General features: G+C 44.5%; 1 protein-coding gene across 1 annotated transcript; it reads left to right on the top strand.

Moving 5' to 3' along the window:
• Positions 1-1409: 1409 nt before the first annotated feature.
• Positions 1410-24470, top strand: LOC115111492 (BICD family-like cargo adapter 1). Its single transcript, XM_065011510.1, has 11 exons — positions 1410-2289; positions 3355-3570; positions 12526-12642; positions 13760-13771; positions 14753-14899; positions 15165-15344; positions 15504-15722; positions 17199-17342; positions 17504-17634; positions 17846-17966; positions 20392-24470. The coding sequence occupies exons 1-11, from the start codon at positions 1879-1881 to the stop codon at positions 20575-20577; spliced, it is 1884 nt and encodes a 627-aa protein (XP_064867582.1). The 5' UTR covers positions 1410-1878; the 3' UTR covers positions 20578-24470.
• The last annotated feature ends 937 nt before the right edge of the window (positions 24471-25407 follow it).

Raw genomic sequence — 25407 nt, forward strand, 5'->3', positions numbered from 1 at the left:
CCTTTGACATTTTATACCCCAGGGAACAACACTGTACCCTAACAGTACCCTAATTTTAAGAGTGTGTGGATATAGGCTATTGGTAATAAAGATGTACCTGGTGGCACTGCTGAAACTTTAATGTACTTCTGCCCGAATGCTTGCAAGTTCAAATTCCCAAAGCATTCATGCACACTTAACATTAACTGTACCTGCACACTGCAATTTTTACGTTCGTGTTGTCAGATAATCAGACAATTATTCACTTGATTCTGGGCAACTTTTAGCAAAGTGCAGAACTGTATTCTTGCCATTAAATCTGTGGCCAATCTCTATCATGTCCACAGACCTGGTGGCATACAGAGATACAGTATTTCTGTTACATGTATTTAAAAAACGTATTTGAATTACTTCTGAGTATTGTGTATGTTGTATTACACTGGGCTGAACTACACTCCAATGTATTTTGTAACAAGATACTTTCAAAAGCACTAATTTACAGTATATGTTCTAAATGCATGATTGATCAGAGATCCTTTACACTGATGATAGCCTGAGGCCGAAACATTTGTATTTTGTTTCACCTTTTATTTATGCACTTTCTTGCACAATGATATATTCGTTGGGCACCATGATGTTTCAATAAACATCTTTATTTTGCCTTCAAGCCTCAGTTTTGGATCTATTCTTTTTTTCATCCAGTATTTTCAAAACCACGCAGTTTATAAATTGTAATAGCCTACTATATGAAAGCTCCTGGTAATTAGTATGATGACATGTAGACCATATTTAAATATGGACTGACACAGTGGGTGAGGGTGGTAACTAATTAGGCCTGTTTATAAAATATAAAATAGTATCTGAGTAGATTGGTTTCTGGTTTGAGAATGTATATAGGCCTAGTAAAATGGGGTTAAACAGCAAACTGACCATTTATGTGTTATGTTGTGAATTTATTATAACAGAAATGTTTATCATTGGGAATTCCTCTAGGAAATTCCTAACATTAGAGATTAGGACAATCACGTGGGTTTTGCATTGTTTATACATGAACACCCGCTGAGAAATAATGGGGTCAGATCTAGACCACCCGTGTGTTCCCCTATTCATCTGTCAAAACATCTGCTCTAATTTACCCTGTCTGTGAGGACTAGGAGATAACGTTCTTGAAGTAATATTATATCGTTGAAAAGCTTTATGAAACTATGTAGACTCAAAGCGAAGGAAATACTCACCTACGTCACACATCATGCTAAATAACAATGGCGTTATCATCCTCAACCAATCGATGTTTATTTGTAACAGGTTGCTGTTGACGTCAGCAACGTGTGGCGCGCATTCCAGGGAGGAAAGGAGGTGGCGCAATCGGGCCCGCGCTCTGCTTGAGTGTGTATTTTGGATATTTTGCCGAAGCCTGAGGTTCTGCAAAATGCCTCCGGTGTAAAGTGGCCAACAATTATGGGGAGCCGGGACCCCGCCTCAACCGGGTGGACAGACCGACTGCTATTGAGAGTTCGTCAGGGCGGTTAATGTGGGGACAAAGCACACTGTGGACCGACAATCTTTACATCCAAGATAGCCAGCAGCAGACAGCAAGAGGCTCGTCGTCAGCTCAGCTGCAAAGGAGGCGGCACTGTTTGTAGGATTAAAGCGAGAGCTTGGTGTGTACGGTTTAGGGGAGGTGGTCTTCCGAGTGTGAGGGAAATTTGAGTCAGATAGGTTAGCTATTGCTGTGATTTTTAATAACTGTAATATATATGCCTACCAAGGAACACTATCTATGGAGATATTGTCGACACAGAGAGGATCCGGTCAGCCCGACCCAGTGACAGAGTGGGTTCAACCGGAATAAATCAATTGGGTAGGCTAATATCTTCTTTTTTTGTCCGTCGGGCGGCGATGTCATCTTCCTGCCTCGACCTGCACACATCTAAGGCTGCGATTTCAGCACCACCCGAGCTGGACAGCGACTGCATGGAGCACCCCGTGGATCAGGGCAACAAAACCCCACAAGAAAAGGGAGGATTTCAGGGCCACTCGCTGCTACACACCGGCTCTGGAGGCCTCGGGATGGCGTTGGAAGAGGAATTAGCCATGCTTACTGGGGAGCAGGACGACGAGGAGGAGGAAGAGTTGTCCGAATTGGAGACGCCTGTAATTGGACAGAATACAGACTTGTTGTCGCTCCTCCGTCAAAAAGAAAAGGACTTGGTTTTAGCTGCTAAACTAGGCAAGGCTCTGCTAGAGCGTAACCAAGACCTGACTAAGCAATATGAGAAAATTAACAAAGATCTTAACGATAAACTAGAGGTAAGTAGCTTTACACTCACTGCCAAATACTGTATAATCGCGATTCAGTCCTTCCAGATCTGTTTTTCAGTTCACAGTTGTTTGGCCATCCTTTTTGTCTCAGTAAATTCATGTGGAGTTAAGCAGTGTATGTAACCATAATCAACTGATTAGGACTGCCCTCCATTATTGTAGTGCTATTGAGCAGATGTCACATTGTAAACAGTTTTTTCAGACTGTCTACAATTGACAGCTAATCTCCATACAGTGTAATAACAGTATGATGCCTCTCTCATAAAAACACTTGGGCACAAAACAGTGCTCTAACAGCAGACTGAGGTCACTCAATTCTCACAAGTACTTTTATTTATATGCTTTAACTGTCATCACCTGACACTGACAAGTAGCATTGACACAGGTGGAGAGGAGGTGTTCACAACATCTTGGGGTGTCACTAAAGCCCTGCAACCCCATAGATGTCTGTTGCATTTGTTCACGCTGACAGCAGAGCTTTTATTCATCACATCTGAAACCCCCCACTCCACTCAGCACATGGCCTGGAGTGGAACAACGACTAATCCCCTGTTAATGTCCCATGGAGATGGCCTACTGTATCTACTGTAGGCTACATCTGCTCAGGGCCCTGATCTCTAACAACACAGCACTACGCTATTACCCAATGCACAGTATTCATCAAGCAATTTCAAAGCTTTTTAGGGGCAGATAACATTGTTCGTTATCCTTTTACAAACCTTGTTTTACCACCCATGTTTTATTCCTGACACGCCTCTTTGTTCGGGACTGATCACCCAACATGCTCTGGGCTACATCATGTGTGTAACCAACCATGCCACCCATCCCAACCCCCATACCCTGACCCCCTGGTTCTCTCATATTATAAGCCCACACTCATATCCCCACCCCCTGCCTCAGCTTTATAAAGCTATGGATTGAAAAGAGCAGAAGCTTTGTGCTATCCTTTCACAATCCAATGTCTATTACTACTACTACTAGTCTCAGGCCTAACCTGGTCCCTCCAGTCCAGTAGCATCTCTAACCCTGTCCCTTGTCTCCTCTTACCCACAGCATCATGAGCAGGAGAAGCACGAGCTGCGGCGGCGGTTGGAGAATAGGGAGGGGGAGTGGGGGGACCGCGTGGCGGAGCTGGAGATAGATGTCCAGCAGCTGCAAGGAGAGCTGGAGCGCCATCAGGTCCAGCTGAGAGAGGCAGACCGCGACAAGTCCACGGCTATGAGGGAGCTGTCAGAAGAGAACCACCGCCTGCTGGAGCAACTTAACCGGGTGAGTGGAGATAACTATCTGTCTGCGGACCTTTTTGTCTGTCTGTAGACCTGTCATTCGGTCTGCCTGTCTGTCTGTGGACCACTGGGCGTCAACATTGGATGTCTCAGTCTGCCGTGTTCATGTCTAGAGAGGGTACAACTATGTTCTCATATAGAATGCATACATCCACATACATGGACTGCTTCAATCTCTTTCCCCATGTCTCTCTCTCTCTCTCTCTCTCTCTCTCTCTCTCTCTCTCTCTCTCTCTCTCTCTCTCTTTCTCTCTCATACAGATCAATATATGCTAAGTCATCGAAAGTGGAACATTCACCTCTTAAATGCTGAATCATGTAGAATGATTTAGGCGCAATAATACTTATGCAACCCTCCTATCCATATTGATCAGTAACTACAAGCTGTTAAAACAGATTTGATGTTTTAGGTAACAAAATGTTTTGATAACCTACATGATTGATGGGATAAGAACCGAAAAAAAATGAGAAAGAATGATAGGATGACAGGGAGAGTGGAGGAGGTAAATGTTCAATCAGAGCACATCCACTTATGGACATGTGTCAGGAGAAGCATTCATTGATTCAACTCCATGGACAGGCTGGATTGATGGAGGTGAGCAACAGTGCCGTAGGCAATACTGTTGATTAGACACCCCTAAGAAGCTGGATTGACTACAGCCCGAATAAAATCACTCAAGCCTAACTAAAGTGGGAGGCATTGCCCTGACAATCTGACTAGCAGAGTGGTCAATTCCTTTTAGGCATAGATCCCAAAGGGAAACTAATGGAAACACCGGCCAGGAAGGTAGTAGACAGCTCATCTACCAACTTGAGTCGAGGTGCAGCAAAAAATCACATGGATATCTGAAAAACTATTTTTCCTAATGGACATTCATTCCAGGACAGAAACACCCCATGTTTCCATTCATTCCATATACTCTACATCAACAGACTGTTAGAAATTATTTTACTGCTGCTCATTTTACCAATAGCATACCAGGCTGAGGCTGATAGGCATGGAGTCTCTAAAAGAGACTAGCTTTCCAGTGACGCGAGGGCCAGGGATATGCTTTTGTGCGAGTTGAAGGGACATATTGATACCTTTAATCTGGGTATGTTATGGCTGTTACATGGAGAAAGCTGTGTGTTGACTTCAGTCAGAGGGCCAGTCTAATTTTAATAGCCGGAGGAGCTTCAGAAGTGGAGATATGCGGGTGTTGCCTGCTGATGTGCTCTGGTGACACCAGTGACAGTGTTGTGGGTGTGGGTGACAATGCCTTTGGTGCGGTGCTGCCTGTCCTGGGAATAGATGTGAGCTGCAGTCAGGCAGATGCTGCTTCCTTCCACAGCCCAGCAGGGAGAGAGCTAGCTAGTGGTCAATGGCTGTTTTTAGCCCTCCTGACCAGGGCTGCAGCACCGCTGGGTTATACAGACCTGCTTCGCCTCTCATTGCCATCTCTGATCAGATTAAAGTGAAATATATGTCAACCACCATCAGTCTCTGACCAATGAGGGGGCCCTGAACTGGTCTGTTGCTATGGACCCTGCTAGGTACGTAATTAAGTTGCAGTTGATTTAAAAGCAGCCTTGGTTAATATGAAATCGGTGTAGATGGGGGGGGATTTACGATTGCTTATAGAGAGTATTGATCAGGCTTGCGTGATTCACTGCTGACGGATGCCAGGGAGACCTCCTGTGTAATAAAATGAATGAAGTCAGCCATGCTAATCTCTCTGTTACTAAGCAATGGCCTGCTTACACCACAGCTCTGAGTACACATCCTCCTAGGGAACCCACACCAGACTCTGGCAAACCTCCCAGTAGTAGAGCCACCAGAGAAGCACTAAATCATCTGCACTCACTCTGTCTTTCCTCATCATTCCCCCTTGTACTGCACCAGCCTTATTAGGATTACTGTCTGTCTGTCTGTCTGTCTGTCTGTCTGTCTGTCTGTCTGTCTGTCTGTCTGTCTGTCTGTCTGTCTGTCTGTCTGTCTGTCTGTCTGTCTGTCTGTCTGTCTGTCTGTCTGTCTGTCTGTCTGTCTGTCTGTCTAATGACATATTCTTTGTAGCAGCATTAGTAGAGACACGGATGCTGACTGTTTTATCTATGGACAGACCATTTAGTCTGGCAAGGCTCACTACAAAACAAGCAATACATTCATTTCCAAGATTCTTTAAGATCTATTCTATAAGATCTATTCTTTAAGATCTATTCTTTAAGATCTATTCTTTAAGATCTATTCTTTAAGATATATTATTTTAGATCTGTTCTTTATGATCCATTCTTTAAGATCTATTATTTTAGATCTATTCTTTAAGATCTATTCTTTTAGATCTATTCTTTTAGATATATTCTTTAAGATCCATTCTTTAAGATCTATTATTTTAGTTCTATTCTTTTAGATCTATTCTTTAAGATCTATTCTTTAACATCTATTCTTTTTCCTAGCCACCGTGCTTCTACACCTGCATTGCTTGCTGTTTGGGGTTTTAGGCTGGGTTTCTGTACAGCACTTTGAGATATCAGCTGATGTACGAAGGGCTATATAAATAAATTTGATTTGATTGGATTTGATCTATTTTTAAGATATATTCTTTAAGATCTATTCCATAATGTAAGCTCCATTCTAACCGGGCCACTCTGGACACATTCACTGGGGACCAGACTCAGACACATGACATGAGTGCCACATGTGTCCACTGTATTCCAGTCTAAAATAAGGCACCCCCCTGTGAAGGAGTGACAGAAATAAGTGGTAATCTGTTGCAGGCTGCAGTCATGACAGTGGAGTGCCTGGAGAATGGCTAGAATTCTATCGTGTCTGACAGCTCTTCCAATGGCCATTCTCAAAACAAAGCTTTGAAGATTACACTCACAATAACAATGCACTTTCATAATAACAGATTAGAGGGAGGAACCAATAGTCTGCTGGAACCAAGTCTCTGATTGGATGCAGCAGGAATGACCTTGGTGTGGTGGGGCTGGCCACAGGAAGTGATGTAAAACGCAGTGTGTAAGATGCGGCACTGAAGGGATTAGGTCATAATCCTCTGTAATAGCCTTTTTTATGCATTCAATCAGCAGCGAGTCAACAATACTACTCCATACTGCACTCACAGCTAATTAAAAACTGTCACCCTGTCTGTGTGTGAGCCATTGACCCTCATGTTAAGGGACAGTGCAAACCTGCCACTAATACACTAGGACACAGGAGCCATTCTCTATGAGCTAGACTTAATTCTATGAGAGCCACACAAGTCACTGACATATTCAACAGCCACATACTGTAGAGACACAGACACTTACTACTCATACAGACTCAAAGAAGCACAGACGTAAAAACACACCTAAACCCAGTGGTGTCTGCTGGTCTGGTAGGCTTGGCTGGCCTGGGGTGTGAGGTTGGCCAATCCCCTGAGGCCTAATCTGATCAGAGTGAACCAGCGAGGAAGGAACATTTCTCTAATTGCATTACAGCACACATTTAGAAAGGGGTAGACCTGACTACAGCACAAATGCCTACATCTTTTAGGTTATAACCCTGATCAAATCAAAACCCCAAATCTCTGGCTACGCCAAGATGATCAGACACCTACAGCGCCTCCAGTGACCTTATTGGAGCTGCTTGTTTTAAGGCCAGTGTGTAGATGGGAGTAATAATGTTCTGTGTGGTTACTAAGACCCCCTTAAGGCCTTTTGTTAGGTCTATGTATGTGTACACTGAAGCTCTGCATTACACTATGATAAACTCATAGACCTCAACTAACGGTAATGAGCTACCATGGGCATCAGGTCTAGAATGGATCCTAAGGCTGCAAAGGGATAGAGGACACCTGCTGCTGCTCCTGCTCCCTGCCTGCTGCTACTGCTCCCTGCTGCTGCTCCTGCTCCCTGCCTGCTGCTACTGCTCCCTGCTGCTGCTCCTGCTCCCTGCCTGCTGCTACTGCTGCTGCTGCTGCTACTGCAGCTACTGCTCCCTGCCTGCTGCTGCTGCTCCTGCTCCCTGCTGCTCCCTACCTGCTGCTCCTGCTCCCTGCCTGCTGCTCCTGCTCCCTGCCTGCTGCTCCTGCTCCCTGCTGCTCCCTACCTGCTGCTCCTGCTCCTGCCTGCTGCTCCTGCTCCCTGCCTGCTGCTCCCTACCTGCTGCTCCTGCTCCCTGCCTGCTGCTACTGCTCCCTGCCTGCTGCTCCCTACCTGCTGCTCCTGCTCCTGCCTGCTGCTACTGCTCCCTGCCTGCTGCTCCCTACCTGCTGCTCCTGCTCCCTGCCTGCTGCTCCTGCTCCCTGCCTGCTGCTCCTGCTCCCTGCTGCTCCCTACCTGCTGCTCCTGCTCCTGCCTGCTGCTCCTGCTCCCTGCCTGCTGCTCCTGCTCCCTGCCTGCTGCTCCTGCTCCCTGCCTGCTGCTCCTGCTCCCTGCCTGCTGCTGCTCCTGCTCCCTGCCTGCTGCTACTGCTCCCTGCCTGCTGCTCCTGCTCCCTGCCTGCTGCTACTGCTCTCTGCCTGCTGTTGCTGCTCCTGCTCCCTGCCTGTTGCTACTGCTCCCTGCCTGCTGCTACTGCTCTCTGCCTGCTGTTGCTGCTCCTGCTCCCTGCCTGCTGCTACTGCTCTCTGCCTGCTGTTGCTGCTACTGCTCCATGCCTGCTGCTACTGCTCCCTGCCTGCTGCTACTGCTCCTGCTCCCTGCCTGCTGCTCCTGCTCCCTGCCTGCTGCTGCTGCTCCTGCTGCTCCCTGCCTGCAGCCATCAGTGGTGCTGACATTCAGAGCTTCATTGATAACGTTAAACTGTGTGTCTGTAGTGACGCCTCTAGCACTGAGATGCTAGTGCCTTAGACCACTGCGCCACTCGGGAAACTGGAAGACTGACTTATATATATTGTTTTAGTGCATGGCATGACTTGCATCATATAGATCCATAAACTAATACACTGTGTGCTATGACTAAGGAAAATGCCAGAAACATGGCCACCTAGTCACACAGCTCCATCAATCCTGTCTCCCTCTCTCTGGTTGCTATGACAACCTGGGTGTAATATGTGAGCTTTCATGTGTTACCATGGGAATGTGCTCTCTGTGGCACTGTGTGCTGTACAGCCAACCCAATGTCAGGTTGTAACACAGATCCACCTGACATGTACACACATGGACTTGCAAGTTATCTTCAACCATATGTGTATAATAGCTTGTGCTGTACAGTATGTTCTGCATCCTGAGGAGAGGGCAGAGAGAGAAAGAGGGAACAGATAAAGCCATTGGAAATCACTGATTTAATTACTGATATTAAAAATGAAGAGGATACAAGTGGTAAATCCCTTAAGGATCCGCCTACTCCCTCTCAATTCCACACCCATATGTGTAAGCAAGAACATTAGACTGGAAACCACAGAAACTCTGCTATGTTCTTGTATTAAAGACCCTATGGATTAGGACTGTATGTAGGAAAGATATTGTTCCTCTCCTATCAAAGACTACTGTAAATTAAAGGGTTTTGAGAATGTTGTGATTATCCCTTTGAAAGATCATGGCTTGGCACAAGGTCAATGTTCCCTCAAAGCTGTGCGCGTGCGCCACCTCCTCCAGGACTGCGGCGCAGAAGAAATACCATACCGCGCAGAGACGCAAGAGATTGAACTTCACTGAGTTCGCCCCATTAGTTTATAGAACAACGTTTTTTCTGTGATCGAATCAACATTAAATCAGCCCCCTTTCAATGCAACAAACCAAACCAAATCTAACTTTGCAAGACTGAGTTTGTGATTTTGTTGTATGCAGAATCAAAGCGCAACGGAGTAGAATTATGTTGGTGGTATTTCAATCACCAGCGAGTGAATGCACTTTTCAGATCAGAGCGCAGAGCCGCGCGTGTGCACATTTGTTGATATTCTTTGCTAGTTAGCAAGTTATTAGCCCAGTTCTAGATAAGTATAGGGCAGCAGTGGGGAGATACTGCTTCCTACAAGAGCACAAAACGTGTAGTCTTTATTTCAAGCTGTCTTTGAAAAGCATGTCAGATAAAAAGCTTATGTCTTAATTAAATGTGCGGTGTTGAATTTTGAGACAAGCTTGAATATGCAAATAAGCCAATAGGCAGAGGGGTAACTGACATGATCTAATTCTCTGTATGGTAATAATAATTATTTGTATTTTGTAAAGTCGGTTCTTGCATCATAGAACACAATACAATGACATTTACAGTCACCTGTTTGGCCTATGGCCAAGTAAAAAATCATGAATTAATGTCAAACCCTTCATAATGTAAAAACGTTTTTTAAAAGTCTCATGCAATGTAGGCCTGCATTGAACACCAGGCTACTGTAGGCTATATCATAGAAATCAAAAGCTTTTTCCATCTGAAAATGTTATGGGATTTGCTCCATTGGTTTTGTTGGTAGACCTACATTATGCTCCAATAGCCACAATAGCCTATTGGCTACTGTCTAAAACTGTAAGCCTCAGTGTTCACTGTAAACGTGCGCCGGAAGTTGCACAAAACTTCTCACAATGTTCAAGTTTCTGCTCACAAGACCAAACATTTGCTCAGTGCACCAGGAAATTAGAGGGAACATTGCACAAGGTACTGTACCTTTATGTCTTGACTCTGGAGAAAGAATGAGCATTTATGCTTGTCTCTCAGCATATTGAGCCCTCGTTTTTGGCCTGGATTCTGTTGCAGTAGTCCAATTTCCCCCATGCACTGATAATGCTTAATCTGGGATCTGAGGACTTTATGCCCAGGGTAAGAGGAATATCAGTACATCTGGCAACACAGTGAAATATCCTGTTTTTCCTCTGATCTCAATCTGTCAGGCGCAGTGTGACACTTGAGTCAAATGTCACATTCTCACTGTGACTGGGCTCTGCATAGACCTCCACTGAGGAGACAGATACATCAGCCAGTTTAGCAGAGATGAAGAGCTGTATGCATCTTCCTGGCCTGGTTAGGAGAATGTGAAGCACATTCAGAATGGCAGAGGAGAGCAGCTGTGTTTGAATGTCTAAGAATACATCAAACTAATTATGATTCTGCGTTTGGTATAGGCTATATCATTCCTCCCATGCATCACTGGGGACAACAAGGTGCCATTATGAAAAAGGGGTACATAGAAGTAGAATACTTGTAGGAGTGCCACAACAAACTTTTTCTTATTTGTGTAAGCATAGTGCACTGACCAAACAGTGTTATGACACAGCACAGATTTGAGTTTTCAGGTTGTTCTTCCCTTAGTCTCCCACACAGAATACATACAAATTACAACCCCTCTCTAAGTTACTTAAGGACACAAGTGCATTCAAGTGTGAATGAAACACACTCATTTTCCCTCACCTATAAAAGCTTTCCAAAAAGCAGGGTGTAGTGCAGATTTATGAGTATAAGCCTTGTATTATTACACAATATGCCATGCTAGTTCCACGAATCACCAACAGATGTTCAGTGGGGAAACCATAAATCTCAACTTAATCTCTAACTCACTTACAGCAGACTGTAGTAGAAAAGCCAACTCTGTTTTGTACCCAGACAGACAGACAGACAGATGGATGGAGAGCTCTGTCCAATTGCATTATACCTGTAGGTCTAAAACAAGGATAGAGCATTAGAGAGTGGCTGTGGCTTCCTGTTCTTACCTGTCCCATGCAGTCACTACTCATGAAGGCGTCACCAGTCCTCACGGTGGCCAACAATTCAACCGCTGACTGAAAGATCCTATAAACATCGGACTGCCACCTAGAGGCAAACATATCAAACATCTGCCCCGGATATAGAGTATCAGTAGCAAACAGATGTAGAGATAGGATTCCACCTGGTTGTTATTTGTCAGAGCTGGTATACAGCTGCCCTTTGATTGTTTGTTTGACTGGGGGGCGGCAGGTTAGCTGTTAAGAGTGCCAGTAACAGTTGCTGGTTTGAATCTCTGAGGCAACTAGGTGACAAATCTGCCAATGTGCCCATGAACAATGCACTTAATCCTAATTGCTCATGTAAGTCGCTCTGGATAAATGACTCTGCTAAATTACTAAAATGTAAATTATTGTTGACAGGAATCAGCCTGTTGGATGAATGTTTTGTGGAATTTCTAATGAAGACAGAGATCTATTAGATATCAAGTGTCATGATTATGGGGGAATACTGTAGTCAGAGGTGTACAGACAGTATATCACATCTCTATATTCTCAGTAAGCCAGGGCTTTATCTATCTTGACATCGACCTGTTCAGTTAAATTAGCCTCCAGTGAATAAATCAATAATTGCTTTGTTATATGGCAATTATATTTCTCCTCAGTGCAGAGGCTGGAGAGGAGTAAGTGAAGGGTATCAAGGATTCCACCATCTGTTGCCATGGCAGTGATGATGATCATTAGAGTCTGGGCTTCCTGAGTGCAGCCTCACTTATGCTAATGAGGTTCTGTTGTTCTGGCTTTGTGATCTGCACACGACCGGTAGGCAGTGGGTTGCTGATCAGAACAGTCCAATGAGCTCGGCCAGGGAAGGGGGCAGTAGGGACCAAGGTCTAAATGGAACATTCCAGATGTTAAAGGTTGAGTTACTCAAACCTGTGCTTTTACAGGAACAGTTCTGCTCTGCAGCTGGATACCAGTTACAGGAACACTGTGGTGACTCAGATGTAACAGTGTGTCAAATCAAATACCACTCCAAGCATTACCGTGTTGGGTACTGACTCAGAACCTTTCTCAACATGGTACAATGTGAAGTATGTGAGTGGAGTGAGGATGTGTTGTTGTGAGAGTACTGAACTGTTCTGAATTATGACTTTACAACCCTACCGTTATGGACCTTGTATTACATGTGGAAGATGTTGATATTTATCATCTAGTAATGCCTTTCTTAATTGCCCCTGAGGCAAGTTGTATTGGATTCTATGAATAACATGTTATACAATTATTTGTTAATGTATTTGTGCTCACGCTCTGTGTCTGGGGTGTGTTTGTGTGTCTCCAGGCTACAGATGTGGAGAGGCAGCTGTCCGCTCAGGTCCACTCATTACGGGACGACTTCAGAGAGAAGAGCATCTCTACCAACCAGCATATGACACGACTAGAGAGCCTACAGGCTGAGGTGAGACTAGAGAGCCTACAGACTGAGGTGAGACTAGAGAGCCTACAGGTTGAGGTGAGACTAGAGAGCCTACAGGTTGAGGTGAGACTAGAGAGCCTACAGGCTGAGGTCAGACTAGAGAGCCTACAGGCTGAGGTCAGACTAGAGAGCCTACAGGCTGAGGTGAGACTAGAGAGCCTACAGGCTGAGGTCAGACTAGAGAGCCTACAGGCTGAGGTGAGACTAGAGAGCCTACAGGCTGAGGTGAGACTAGAGAGCCTACAGGCTGAGGTGAGACTAGAGAGCCTACAGGCTGAGGTGAGACTAGAGAGCCTACAGGCTGAGGTGAGACTAGAGAGCCTACAGACTGAGGTGAGACTAGAGAGCCTACAGGTTGAGGTGAGACTAGAGAGCCTACAGGCTGAGGTCAGACTAGAGAGCCTACAGGCTGAGGTCAGACTAGAGAGCCTACAGGCTGAGGTGAGACTAGAGAGCCTACAGGCTGAGGTCAGACTAGAGAGCCTACAGGCTGAGGTCAGACTAGAGAGCCTACAGGCTGAGGTGAGACTAGAGAGCCTACAGGCTGAGGTCAGACTAGAGAGCCTACAGGCTGAGGTCAGACTAGAGAGCCTACAGGCTGAGGTGAGACTAGAGAGCCTACAGGCTGAGGTGAGACTAGAGAGCCTACAGACTGAGGTGAGACTAGAGAGCCTACAGGTTGAGGTGAGACTAGAGAGCCTACAGGCTGAGGTCAGACTAGAGAGCCTACAGGCTGAGGTCAGACTAGAGAGCCTACAGGCTGAGGTGAGACTAGAGAGCCTACAGGCTGAGGGCTAGAGAGCCTACAGGCTGAGGTGAGACTAGAGAGCCTACAGGCTGAGGTCAGACTAGAGAGCCTACAGGCTGAGGTCAGACTAGAGAGCCTACAGGCTGAGGTCAGACTAGAGAGCCTACAGGCTGAGGTCAGACTAGAGAGCCTACAGGCTGAGGTCAGACTAGAGAGCCTAATAAAGGTTACAAATAATAAGTTAACAAATATTGCCCAATCAGTTTTCTCTCCTTTTCTATCAATCATTAAATTTCTCCCTGTTCCCCTCCTCTAATACCGTGACTGACTCCTTCCTCTTGACTGGAGCAGCAAGGGCTAGAAGTGAGTGGTTATATTGGTTTGTCTGCACGCTGCATGTCGCATGTGTGTACATGTCCCACTGTACTGCTATGGAGCATGAGATACTGTATGTTTCTATCTGTGAAACATTTATCAGGAGAATACACAGTCATATCAGTAGTGTGTAATGTCAGCCATCTAGCTTAGGCTCATAGAATGATAACATTACAGATATATTATACCTCTCAGCCTCCTCTTTAAAAGTAGGTCTTATTGGAGAGGAGTAACCCTCACTGCAGAGACTGCACTGTAATTGAGGGAAAAAGCTACTGCTCTATATTTAGCTCAGATATACTGCAATGTCTGGGTGTTCCCAGGGCTGCAACGGGTTTTCTTCATTTAAAGTGACAAGGATGGATATGTTACAGTACTGCTAGACAGAGAAAATCACAGCAATGTCAACCAAAATATCTGAAGGGCACGCGAAGAACATGAATCTACAAAGAAGTCCACATACTGCGCTGTAAAGTAGGTTACCAGATGTAGGCCAAAGCATGGGAGGGGGATAATGAGAAAGAACAAGAACTGACGTTTGTTTCATGGATTAAGCTGCTCAGGCTGCCACCGAACATATTACAAACAACTCTCATTGTATCACTAGAAATGTGCAGTGTTTGTGCAAGGTTAGCCTTCAGTCCGAGGCCACTTTATAGACCGATTAAGGAATAAACTGTTATCGGGTCCATTTGGACTATCAGCTTTACCACGGAGACATTCCTGTAAATGAGGGTGGCAGAAACCTCCTACGCCTATGCTAGGCAACAAACATTTTTGGACCAGGGGGAGTACTTTAATCTTCTGGAACATTTTAAATCCTAAGAGTCAGTCAGGCGAGAAACAGATTTATAGAGGCTAACACTGAGTGCAGATAGCTACCAGAACAAAACAAAACAACATCTTCACTGTCCTAGGTTCCCATAGCACAATGTGTAACTTGGCTATTGGGGTTGTGTATCTTGTCAGATTAAGATGCTGTCGGAGCGTAAGAGAGAGCTGGAGCGTCGGGTTAACGCTGTGCTAGAGGAACACGAGCTACTTCAGAACACTGTTGACGACCTGAGGGAAAGAACGCTAGTGCTGGAGAAACATCACCACGAGAAGGACTTACAGGTACGATCTCTTTCGCTCTTTGTACAGTGCCATAATATTCCTGTATTATGTGTGAACGTGTATATGGGTTTATAGACATGTTCTGTAGGTGTGTGTCTGAGTGTGTTATGTTGATCTGTATGGTATCAGTGCTCTGTGTTGACCACTGTGTTGACCACTGTGTTGACCACTGTGTTGACTACTGTGTTGACTAATGTGTTGACCACTGTGTTGACCACTGTGTTGTCTACTGTTTGTTGTCCACTGTATTGCTACGTGTGTCCAGTTACGACAGAGCCAGCTGGAGCTCCAGGAGGTCCGGGTGTCCCACAGACATCTGAGTGCCCGTTTTGAGGAGCTCACAGAGGAGAGAAGTCTACAAGGCCTCAGCCCACACCCTGCCAGCCTACTCTGTGAGATAGAACAGAGCATGGAGCAAGAGGAGCAGGAACAGGAGAGGGAGCAGGTACAGGCATGCACAAGCACAGACACACACACACACACACACACACACACACACACACACACACACTCTGCTTTGTGAGATAGTCCTAGATATGATATCAGTGATTCATACTGTATTATAAACAGTATTTTCTAAGCTGCTCTCCCTCATTGTCTCTAGCTTCGTCTCCAGCTGTGGGAGGCCTACTGCCAGGTGCGCTCGCTTGTCTCCCACCTGCGGGGCAACGACATCACAGACTCAGCCCTGTCCACAGACTCCTCCATGGACGAGTCCTCAGAGGCATACTCAGCCAAGGACGTTCCCATGGGGAGCCTGCATGCCAGTCTACTGGAGCTACGCAGACTCACACAGAACCTGCTAGACGGAAACGAGTCCACGGTACTGACCGTCACACACAGATATACATTGTAGAATAATAGTGAAGACATCAAAACTATGAAATAACACATTTTATATTTGAGATGTTTCAAAGTAGCCACCCTTTGCCTTGATGACAGCTTTGCACACTCTTGGCATTCACTCAACCAACTTCATGAGGTAGTCACCTGAAATGCATTTCAATTAACAGACGTGCCTTGTTAAAAGTTCATTTGTGGAATTTCTTTCCTTTTGAATGCGTTTGAGCCAATCAGTTGTGTCGTGACAAGGTAGGAGGGGTATACAGAAGACGGCCCTATTTGGTAAAAGACCAAGTCCATATTATGGCAAGAACAGGTCAAATAAGCAAAGAGAAATTACCAAAAGTCCATCATTACTTTAAGACATGAAGGTCAGTCAATTCGGAAAAGTTTGTGCAGTCGCAAAAACCATCAAGCAGTATGATGAAACTGGCTCTTATGAGGACCGCCACAGGAAAGGAAGACCCAGAGTTACCTCTGCTGCAGAGGATAAGTTCATTAGAGTTACCAGCCTCAGAAATCGGCAATTAACTGCACCTCAGATTGCACCTCACAGAGTTCAAGTAACAGACACATCTCAACATCAACTGTTCAGAGGAGACTGCGTGAATCAGGCCTTCATGGTCGAATTGCTGCAAAGAAACCACTACCAATAAGAAGAAGAGACTTGCTTGGGCCAAGAATCACGAGTAATGGACATTAGACCGGTGGAAATCTGTCCTTTGGTCTGATGAGTCCAAATGTGAGATTATTGGTTCCAACCGCCAGGTCTTTGTGAGACGCAGAGTAAGTGAACGGATGATCTCTGCATGTGTGGTTCTCACCGTGAAGCATGGAGGGGGTGTGATGGTATGGGGGTGCTTTGCTGGTGATTTATTTAGAATTCAAGGCACACTTAACCAGGATGGCTACCACAGCATTCTCCAGCGATACACCAACCCAATCTGGTTTGCGCTTAGTGGGACTATCATTTTTTTCCCAACAGGACAATGACCCAAAACACACCTCCAGGCTGTGTAAGGGCTATTTGACCAAGAAGGAGAGTGATTGAGTGCTGCATCAGATGACCTGATGACCTGGTTTGGGATGAGTTGGACTGCAGAGTGAAGGAAAAGCAGCCAACAAGTGCTCAGCATATGTGGGAACTCCTTCAAGACTGTTGGAAAAGCATTCCAGCATTCTCCAGTGTTTGTAAACATTGTAAATGTAAACAAACACTGTATAGCCTCATAACATGGTTAAAACAATGAGTAGGTGTGTCCAAACTTTTGACTGGTACTGTACATATGAAAATACTGACCAGATATACCATACAGATATTTAGTTCCTCCATATATCCAATAAAGAGTGTGCGATATTCAGTACACACTCAAAACAACTCCAGATGAATTGAGTTGAGTTTGACCTGAATTCACAATATAATGAGTCTATGTGTGTTGTGGTTGTGTGTGAGCAGGGTTCTCGCCGTAGTGACGAGGAGGCTCTGGAAGACCAGGTTCGAAAGCTTGGGGAAGAGCTGAGAGGAGTGAGAGAGCTGTACCAAGCAGAGCAGGATAGAACACGGAACAGCCAAGAAGAGGTTCTACAACTCCATAATCAGGTACTACTGCACACAGAGCTTGATCACCACTGTTGTTCTCCAACAAGATCACTTCAACACAGCTTTGTTATTCAAGCTAGACACAGATGAAATTTCTTACTCACGAGGTTGACAATGTGTCTGATGACTGTCTCCTATGTCATTCCTCCCCTGTCCTGAAGATGGCGATGCTCTCTGTGGAGATGTGCTCTGTACAGGAGGAGAGTGAGCGTATAAGGGCCATGTCTGAAGCACGAGACCCCAGTGAACAGCTCCAAAGTGCTATACGAGACCGAGATGACGCTATTTCCAAGTAAGACCATAAAACATAGCACATTTTTGGGGCACAACTACATTGTATGTTTATCCTGTATGTAATAGGCTAGCATATAACAACAATGAGTGGTTTTACAGTCATCTCCCGAATAAGCAGGCCAGTCATAAGCTCTCATTCAGCATAATGAGAGCATAGAAACTAGAGAGGTGTTGTCTGTCTCTAAGCTGTGTGTCTGTCTGCCTAACAGGAAGAAAGCGGTGGAGATGGAGCTGGCCAAGTGTAAGATAGATATCATGTCTCTGAACAGCCAGCTCCTGGATGCCATCCAGCAGAAGCTGAACCTATCACAGCAGCTGGAGGCCTGGCAGGTGGGTCAGAGGTCAGGGATCATGAGGGGGCACACTAGACCACTCATAGTATGAGTTATTTCATTTGAATTTTTGGATTATTTAAAACACAATTCAGCCACACATGTGGATACACTGTATTTAAAATAATGGAGGATAACACAATAAAGTTGAACAACTTATTTCCATTGTAGTCCGCTGACTTATTTCCATTGTTGTCCACTGACTTATTTCCATTGTAGTTCGCTGACTTATTTCCATTGTTGTCCACTGACTTATTTCCATTGTAGTCCGCTGACTTATTTCCATTGTAGTCCGCTGACTTATTTCCATTGTAGTCCGCTGACTTATTTCCATTGTAGTCCGCTGACTTATTTCCATTGTAGTCCGCTGACTTATTTCCATTGTAGTCCGCTGACTTATTTCCATTGTAGTCCGCTGACTTATTTCCATTGTAGTCCGCTGACTTATTTCCATTGTAGTCCGCTGACTTATTTCCATTGTTGTCCGCTGACTTATTTCCATTGTTGTCCGCTGACTTATTTCCATTGTAGTCCGCTGACTTATTTCCATTGTTGTCCACTGACTTATTTCCATTGTAGTCCGCTGACTTATTTCCATTGTTGTCCACTGACTTATTTCCATTGTAGTCCGCTGACTTATTTCCATTGTTGTCCGCTGACTTATTTCCATTGTAGTCCGCTGACTTATTTCCATTGTTGTCCGCTGACTTATTTCCATTGTAGTCCGCTGACTTATTTCCATTGTAGTCCGCTGACTTATTTCCATTGTAGTCCGCTGACTTATTTCCATTGTTGTCCACTGACTTATTTCCATTGTAGTCCGCTGACTTATTTCCATTGTTGTCCACTGACTTATTTCCATTGTAGTCCGCTGACTTATTTCCATTGTTGTCCACTGACTTATTTCCATTGTAGTCCGCTGACTTATTTCCATTGTTGTCCGCTGACTTATTTCCATTGTAGTCCGCTGACTTATTTCCATTGTTGTCCGCTGACTTATTTCCATTGTAGTCCGCTGACTTATTTCCATTGTTGTCCACTGACTTATTTCCATTGTAGTCCGCTGACTTATTTCCATTGTTGTCCACTGACTTATTTCCATTGTAGTCCGCTGACTTATTTCCATTGTAGTCCGCTGACTTATTTCCATTGTAGTCCGCTGACTTATTTCCATTGTAGTCCGCTGACTTATTTCCATTGTAGTCCGCTGACTTATTTCCATTGTAGTCCGCTGACTTATTTCCATTGTAGTCCGCTGACTTATTTCCATTGTAGTCCGCTGACTTATTTCCATTGTTGTCCGCTGACTTATTTCCATTGTTGTCCGCTGACTTATTTCCATTGTTGTCCGCTGACTTATTTCCATTGTAGTCCGCTGACTTATTTCCATGGTTGTCCGCTGACTTATTTCCATGGTTGTCCGCTGACTTATTTCCATTGTTGTTACTGAATGGACTGTCAAACTGAATGGACTGTCAAACTGAATAGACTGTCAAACTGATAGATAAAGTAACAGATACCATATGAATGTGTATCTGACAGCTCATATGTGTACGAATGACAAAACGTATGAATGATTACGTTCACACAGCAATTACCATTCTTAATGTGTACTGTATTTTTTCATTAAATACGAGTATACTAGTGGACTGAAATGTACAGTTGTAGGTTTAGGTGAAAATGTGTATATGGTGATCTTTTCCCCACCACATCCTGTCCTCTCCTCTAACTTTCCACTTTCCAAAGCGTGTGTATGTGTTAACATGTACGATACTGTACGTACCCTGAGTTGCCAAATTACACAAGTGTATGAAGTACTAATTCACTCCTCAATGAATTTCAACCTTGGGTTTTCATTGAACATACAGCAAACAATTAAGCAAGTTGGGCTAGTAGCTAGCTAATTAAATTGAGGACTCAGAATATGACTTTCCCTTCCCTCCCTCCCTCACCCGTAACTAGCAGCTCTTTCCTCTCTCTTTCCCTGGCTGCAGTTTGCCTCCTCAGGGCTCTTTACTGTGTGGCTCTTGTGGTTTCTGATCTAGTGGCCTTTCTCAGCTTCCGTACCACCCTTTCTCCCCTGTGGTACCCCCCCCCCTTCTGCATTAGAGGTGAGGTGTGCCATCTTACCCTGGTTCTGTCCTGTGCGACTCTTCCATGCCACGCTGAGCCATTCCATGCCATGGCCTGCTGACTCAACAAAAATGCGCTCACCCATTCTAAGCCATTTGATCACCCAAAAATACCCACTTCCAAAACCACCCACTTCCATGCCAATCTGTCATCCTCCTGCCTCCTGTTTCTCTTCTCTAAAACCCCCTGTGCTCTTTAACATCCCCCCACATTCATTTTACCTATCTATCACTACTGTACTCATCCTCTCTCTCTCTGTCACTCATTCATTCTGTCTTTCTCTCTCTTAGGATGACATGCACAGTATGATTGATCAACAGCTTATGGAAAAGCACCAGGAGGAGTGGAGGGTGACCCCCTACACCCTCGCTGGGCCCTCTGGGGGTCGCGGGGGCCCCTCCGGCCAGTCCTCCAGACGAGCCAGTCGTCTCTCCGATGGAGACAAGAGGCTCTTTTCCTTCTTCAAAAAGAACTGAGTGCCTCTGGACTGGCCCAAGTGAACACGAGAGAAAAGAACAAGAAAAAGAGATGGAGAAAGAGTAAAGGTAAAGCCAAAGACAAAGGGTAGGCTAAAGAGGGGGGCTAAAGTGGTTCAGAGGTCATTTGCACTTTATCTGTCCCATCACGCCCTTCCTTACAGACCCTTGAATGAGTAGCACTGTATGACACCCCCAGAGGCCTTGGCTACAATCCCATAAACACCCATTGGGCTTACATGAACAGGGTTACAGTTCCCCAGTAGTGCCTCCCAGCATCTTTACCCCACTGCCAAAACTCCAGACTGGGACTGTATGCATACAGTAGGGCTGACTCCTGTGTGCTGTCACAGGCCAAGGAGTCTGGGGAGAGGGTGTTCAATATGGGACTCACCAAGGCCTTGGAGTGGAGGGGTTGGCACGGTGGGGCAGGGATCTGGGTAAGGGCGAGAAGGAGAAGGACCAGACTCTGGGTGGGAAGCAACATTGTTACAGCTAACTCAGACATGTTCTCAGGTTTATTCATGTGTTCAGGGATTTACAAAGAGGCCTTTGTAATACAGTCCAATAGATGGATTTCATTCAATTGGTATGCACTTCACAATTATGATCATGCCAATGAATTGGTTAATAGTTAAAGGTAGCTCTAACACAACACACCAAAATCACAGAACTTTTGCATACACAAAAATAAGACAGAAGTGTAAATGTCCAGATCAAGCCACAGTAAATCATATCACTTGTCTTTCTGTATATCGATCATAAGTTTACCTCAGATCATACTCAATACTGACTGAGCAACCACGGCATGACAAAGTGACACTTACATTTACCAAGCACTGAATGTATCGAAACCAGTCAAAGTGAGTATGGGTCTATCTCAGGTCCATGGACATTTCTACACAGGCCTCTTGTCAGTCTCTGGCATCTAAATAAACCTCTAGGCAGCTGTCGTTAGTTGCAGCCTCTATCCAGGTGGACTTCTACAGTTAGAATGTCACGTTTAGCATACATTTGACATTCAGAAAGTGATAAGAAAACTGTATTTTCAAACATTGTCTGTACAATGGCCATGTATCTTCCTCCTAGCTGACCAAATCCTCACAACTGTTTACATTAGTCTAGGTTGAGAAAGGGGAAGTCAAAAAGATCTCTCAATACGTCTGCAGTGCCTAACTTTGGCAAGTCAAAGGCATCCATATTGTGCTATAGTTAACTGTCAAATGACCATTCATTGGAACACAAAGTAACCTACTCAGTCAGCTACCACCAATCGAGTTCCACAGGAAAACCTATTGACATGGCCTACAGAGTGCTTTAGTTATAGTATCACAGTAATATTGACAGTCTACTGCCATTCCCATTGCTTCAAAGCTTATGATAGTGGACACTTTATTTCCTAGCTTTTGGGCTTCCATTCAGGCCAGTCAAACAGAATCCGTGACTCCATATTTGTAGAGTGTATGCAGATAAATGTGATGCATCTGAAGCCTCATGGCGCGAGACTGGCACGGTCCTCTGACCTCTGTGTGTGTATTGGACGTCATATCTCAAGCACCTGAGCAAACCTATGCAGATGTCTTCTCGCCATCTCAATTGGTTAGGTTGTTGATTAGGGTAAACCCAAAGAATGGTTATTTTTAAAGAGTTGAGAGTAGGTTGGGATGAAATCAATAGATTTATAAAGGCATACAATGAAATTGTACTCTTTCTTTTTAGAATGATACTTTGTCCCTGTAGTTTTGTTTTGTGTTTTGAGTGTTTACACACAAATGGGGATCTCTGTGGAAAGGGAGAGGAGGGGTGAAGATTGGAGATTCTAAGTTCTTCATGTGACTGTTCAGTTCTGTCCAAGCAATAAGTCATTCTAACTTTCACGCAAATCACAGAATGTTGTCGAAGGTAGAGTTATGCTCTTGTATCACGAGTTAGGATTCTGTGAGTCAGTCAACCAATGTTTGAATCAAGTGTTTACCAGCAAGCCTACAAAAACAACGGCATTACCAGTTTGCTTTTAACAGGGGTTCTGGGTAGTACTGACATTTTCTACAAAGTAGGATTTGCTTCCATAGCCTTCACTCCAGCCCACAGTTACACTCTTAGATAAAAGGGTTCCAAAAGGGTTCTTCAGATATCCCCATAGGAGAACCCTTTTGGTTCCAGGTAAGACCCTTTTGGGTTCCATGTTGAACCATTTTCAGAGGGTTTGACATGGAACCCAATAGGGTTCTACAAAGGGTTCACCTACGGGGACAGCAAATAACCCTTTACGATTCTTGATATAACCTTTTTTTCCTAAGAGTGTAAAGGAACGAGTTCTGCCAATTTGTCTGTAGTCTAAGCAGCTGTGTTGTTGTATTGATCTGAGGGAATGGTTAAGGGGGTCTAACACCAGTAGCTGGTCAGCTCGGAAAGGCACTAACTGGCGACATTATTATATTGGGCAGGAAGCCAACCACACACAGCTAGACTGCAGCCTCAGAACGGAGTGATGAGAAGTATATTCTGCAGGCCAAGCTAGAGGTTGGTTGAACATGGAACGAGCATTTACCTATATTACGAATGGGATCAAACAACACTTACCATGACCAGAATGTTAGTTCTCATATCCTTGTCTTCTTCTTGAACTCAGCCTCATGGCCTGTTGGCACCAGGTGTTCCTGGACATGGCCTCTGGTCTACAAGTTTGGCCATTCTGTTCATTCAGGGGTTTGGGGTGGTCGGTTCAAGAGCTCTGGCCTGTAATTTACATCCATGCATTTGTTTATTCAGTTTAATGTTGTACACTCTTCATGTATATGTTATGTCCAAAATTACTGTCAATTGTATTGTTTCCATTTTCCATTTGCAAACGCTTTTTAAAGCCTGTCTCCTGTCCTCAATGTTATTACCCGTTAACCATCCTGGATGCTGAAGGAAGAGATGTTCTTGTGTGTGTGTGTGTGTGTGTGTGTGTGTGTGTGTGTGTGTGTGTGTGTGTGTGTGTGTGTGTGTGTGTGTGTGTGTGTGTGTGTGTGTGTGTGTGTGTGTGTGTGTGTGTGTGTGTGTGTGTGTGTGTGTGTGTGTGTGTGTGTGTGTGTGTGTGTGTGTGTGTTTATGCATGTTTAGGAAAAAGCAGACATTCCATGGTGTGTCATCTGCTTGTCCTTATGGGCCCTGTTCTTTGGAATTTGACTTGGTCTCAGTGTGTGTGTGTGTCTTTTTACAATCACCAATGGCAAACATTGTTTTGGGTTGCCTGGAACCTTCGAAATAGGTAATTGACCATGAATTTGGGCAATCTGTGGAAGGTCTTGGAAAACATTATTTTTGCATCAGCACCCCCATTTCCCCCCTGACTCACCACTATAGACATACATAGGGTAACAAACATAGCTTCATGTCAACCTCATTCGTGGACAATCATCAATAATTACATTTGTGCAATTTATCCTTTATAAATGAATGTGTTACTGAACTTAACCAGGTCTCTCTCTCCTGACACATTCAATATGTTCCTGTAATGGTAAGGGACCATCTTCCCTGCCCCAGTCAATTGAATATGGATAATGCACACTGTCATGACACTGAAAGGGAATATCCCAGAACACAAGTGGACTTAGTATCAAAGACATTCAGTTTGAAATGTTAAGTGAGAATGAACAAGAGATAAATAACATAAAAGCTATATGACTTGACACAGGTTACATATGTGTAAGTGTGGATGTACACTACAGTTCAAAGGTTTGGGGTCACTTAGAAATGTCCTTGTTTTTGAAAGAAAAGCACATTTTTGTGTATATTAAAATAACATCAAATTAATCAGAAATACAGTGTAGACATTGTTAATGTTGTAAATGACTATTGTAGCTGGAAACAGCAGATTTTTTAAATGGAAAATCTACATAGGTGTACAGAGGCCCATCATCAGAAACCATCACTCCTGTGTTCCAACGGCATGTTGTGTTAGCTAATCCAAGTTTATCATTTTAAAAGGCTAATTGATCATTAGAAAACCCTTTTGCAATTATGTTAGCACAGCTGAAAACTGTTGTCCTGATCCGCAAAACACCAGTCTCAACGTCAACAGTGAAGAGGCGCCTCTGGGATGCTGGCCTTCTGGGCAGAGTTGCAAAGAAAAAGCCATATCTCAGACTGGCCAATAAAAATAAAAGATTAAGATGGGCAAAAGAACAAAGACACTGGACAGAGGAACTCTGCCTAGAAGGCCAGCATCCCAGAGTCGCCTCTTCACTGTTGACGTTGAGACTGGTGTTTTGCGAATACTATTTAATGAAGCTGCCAGGTGAGGACTTGTGAGACGTCTGTTTCTCAAACTAGACACTCTAATGTACTTGTCCTCTTGCTCAGTTGTGCCACCGGGACCTCCCACTCCTCTTTCTATTCTGGTTTGAGCCAGTTTGCGCTGTTCTGTGAAGGGAGTAGTACACAGCGTTGTACGAGATCTTCAGTTTCTTGGAAATTTCTCGCATGGAATAGCCTTCATTTCTCAGAACAAGAACAGACTGACGAGTTTCAGAAGAAAGCTATTTGTTTCTGGCCATTATGAGCCAGTAATCGAACCCACAAATGCTGACGCTCCAGATACTCAACTAGTCTAAAGAAGGCCAGTTTTATTGCATCTTTAATCAGAACAACAGTTTTCAGCTGTGCTAACATAATTGCAGAAGTGTTTTCTAATGATCACTTAGCCTTTTAAAATGATAAACTTGGATTAGCTAACACAACGTGCCATTGGAACACAGGAGTGATGGTTGCTGATAATGGGCCTGTGTACGCCTATGTAGATATTCCATTAAAATCAGCCGTTTTCAGCTACAATATTCATTT

The sequence above is a fragment of the Oncorhynchus nerka genome, linkage group LG27 (assembly GCF_034236695.1).
Source record: "Oncorhynchus nerka isolate Pitt River linkage group LG27, Oner_Uvic_2.0, whole genome shotgun sequence".
NCBI lineage: Eukaryota > Metazoa > Chordata > Actinopteri > Salmoniformes > Salmonidae > Oncorhynchus > Oncorhynchus nerka.

Excerpts from the sequence above, each read along its gene's own strand:
- LOC115111492 (XM_065011510.1), top strand. The coding sequence starts at position 1,879 with ATGTCATCTTCCTGCCTCGACCTGCACACATCTAAGGCTGCGATTTCA. Across the intron at positions 17,343-17,503 it reads TTCTACAACTCCATAATCAG|ATGGCGATGCTCTCTGTGGA; the intron begins GTACTACTGCAC and ends CCTGTCCTGAAG. Across the intron at positions 17,967-20,391 it reads AGCAGCTGGAGGCCTGGCAG|GATGACATGCACAGTATGAT; the intron begins GTGGGTCAGAGG and ends TCTCTCTCTTAG.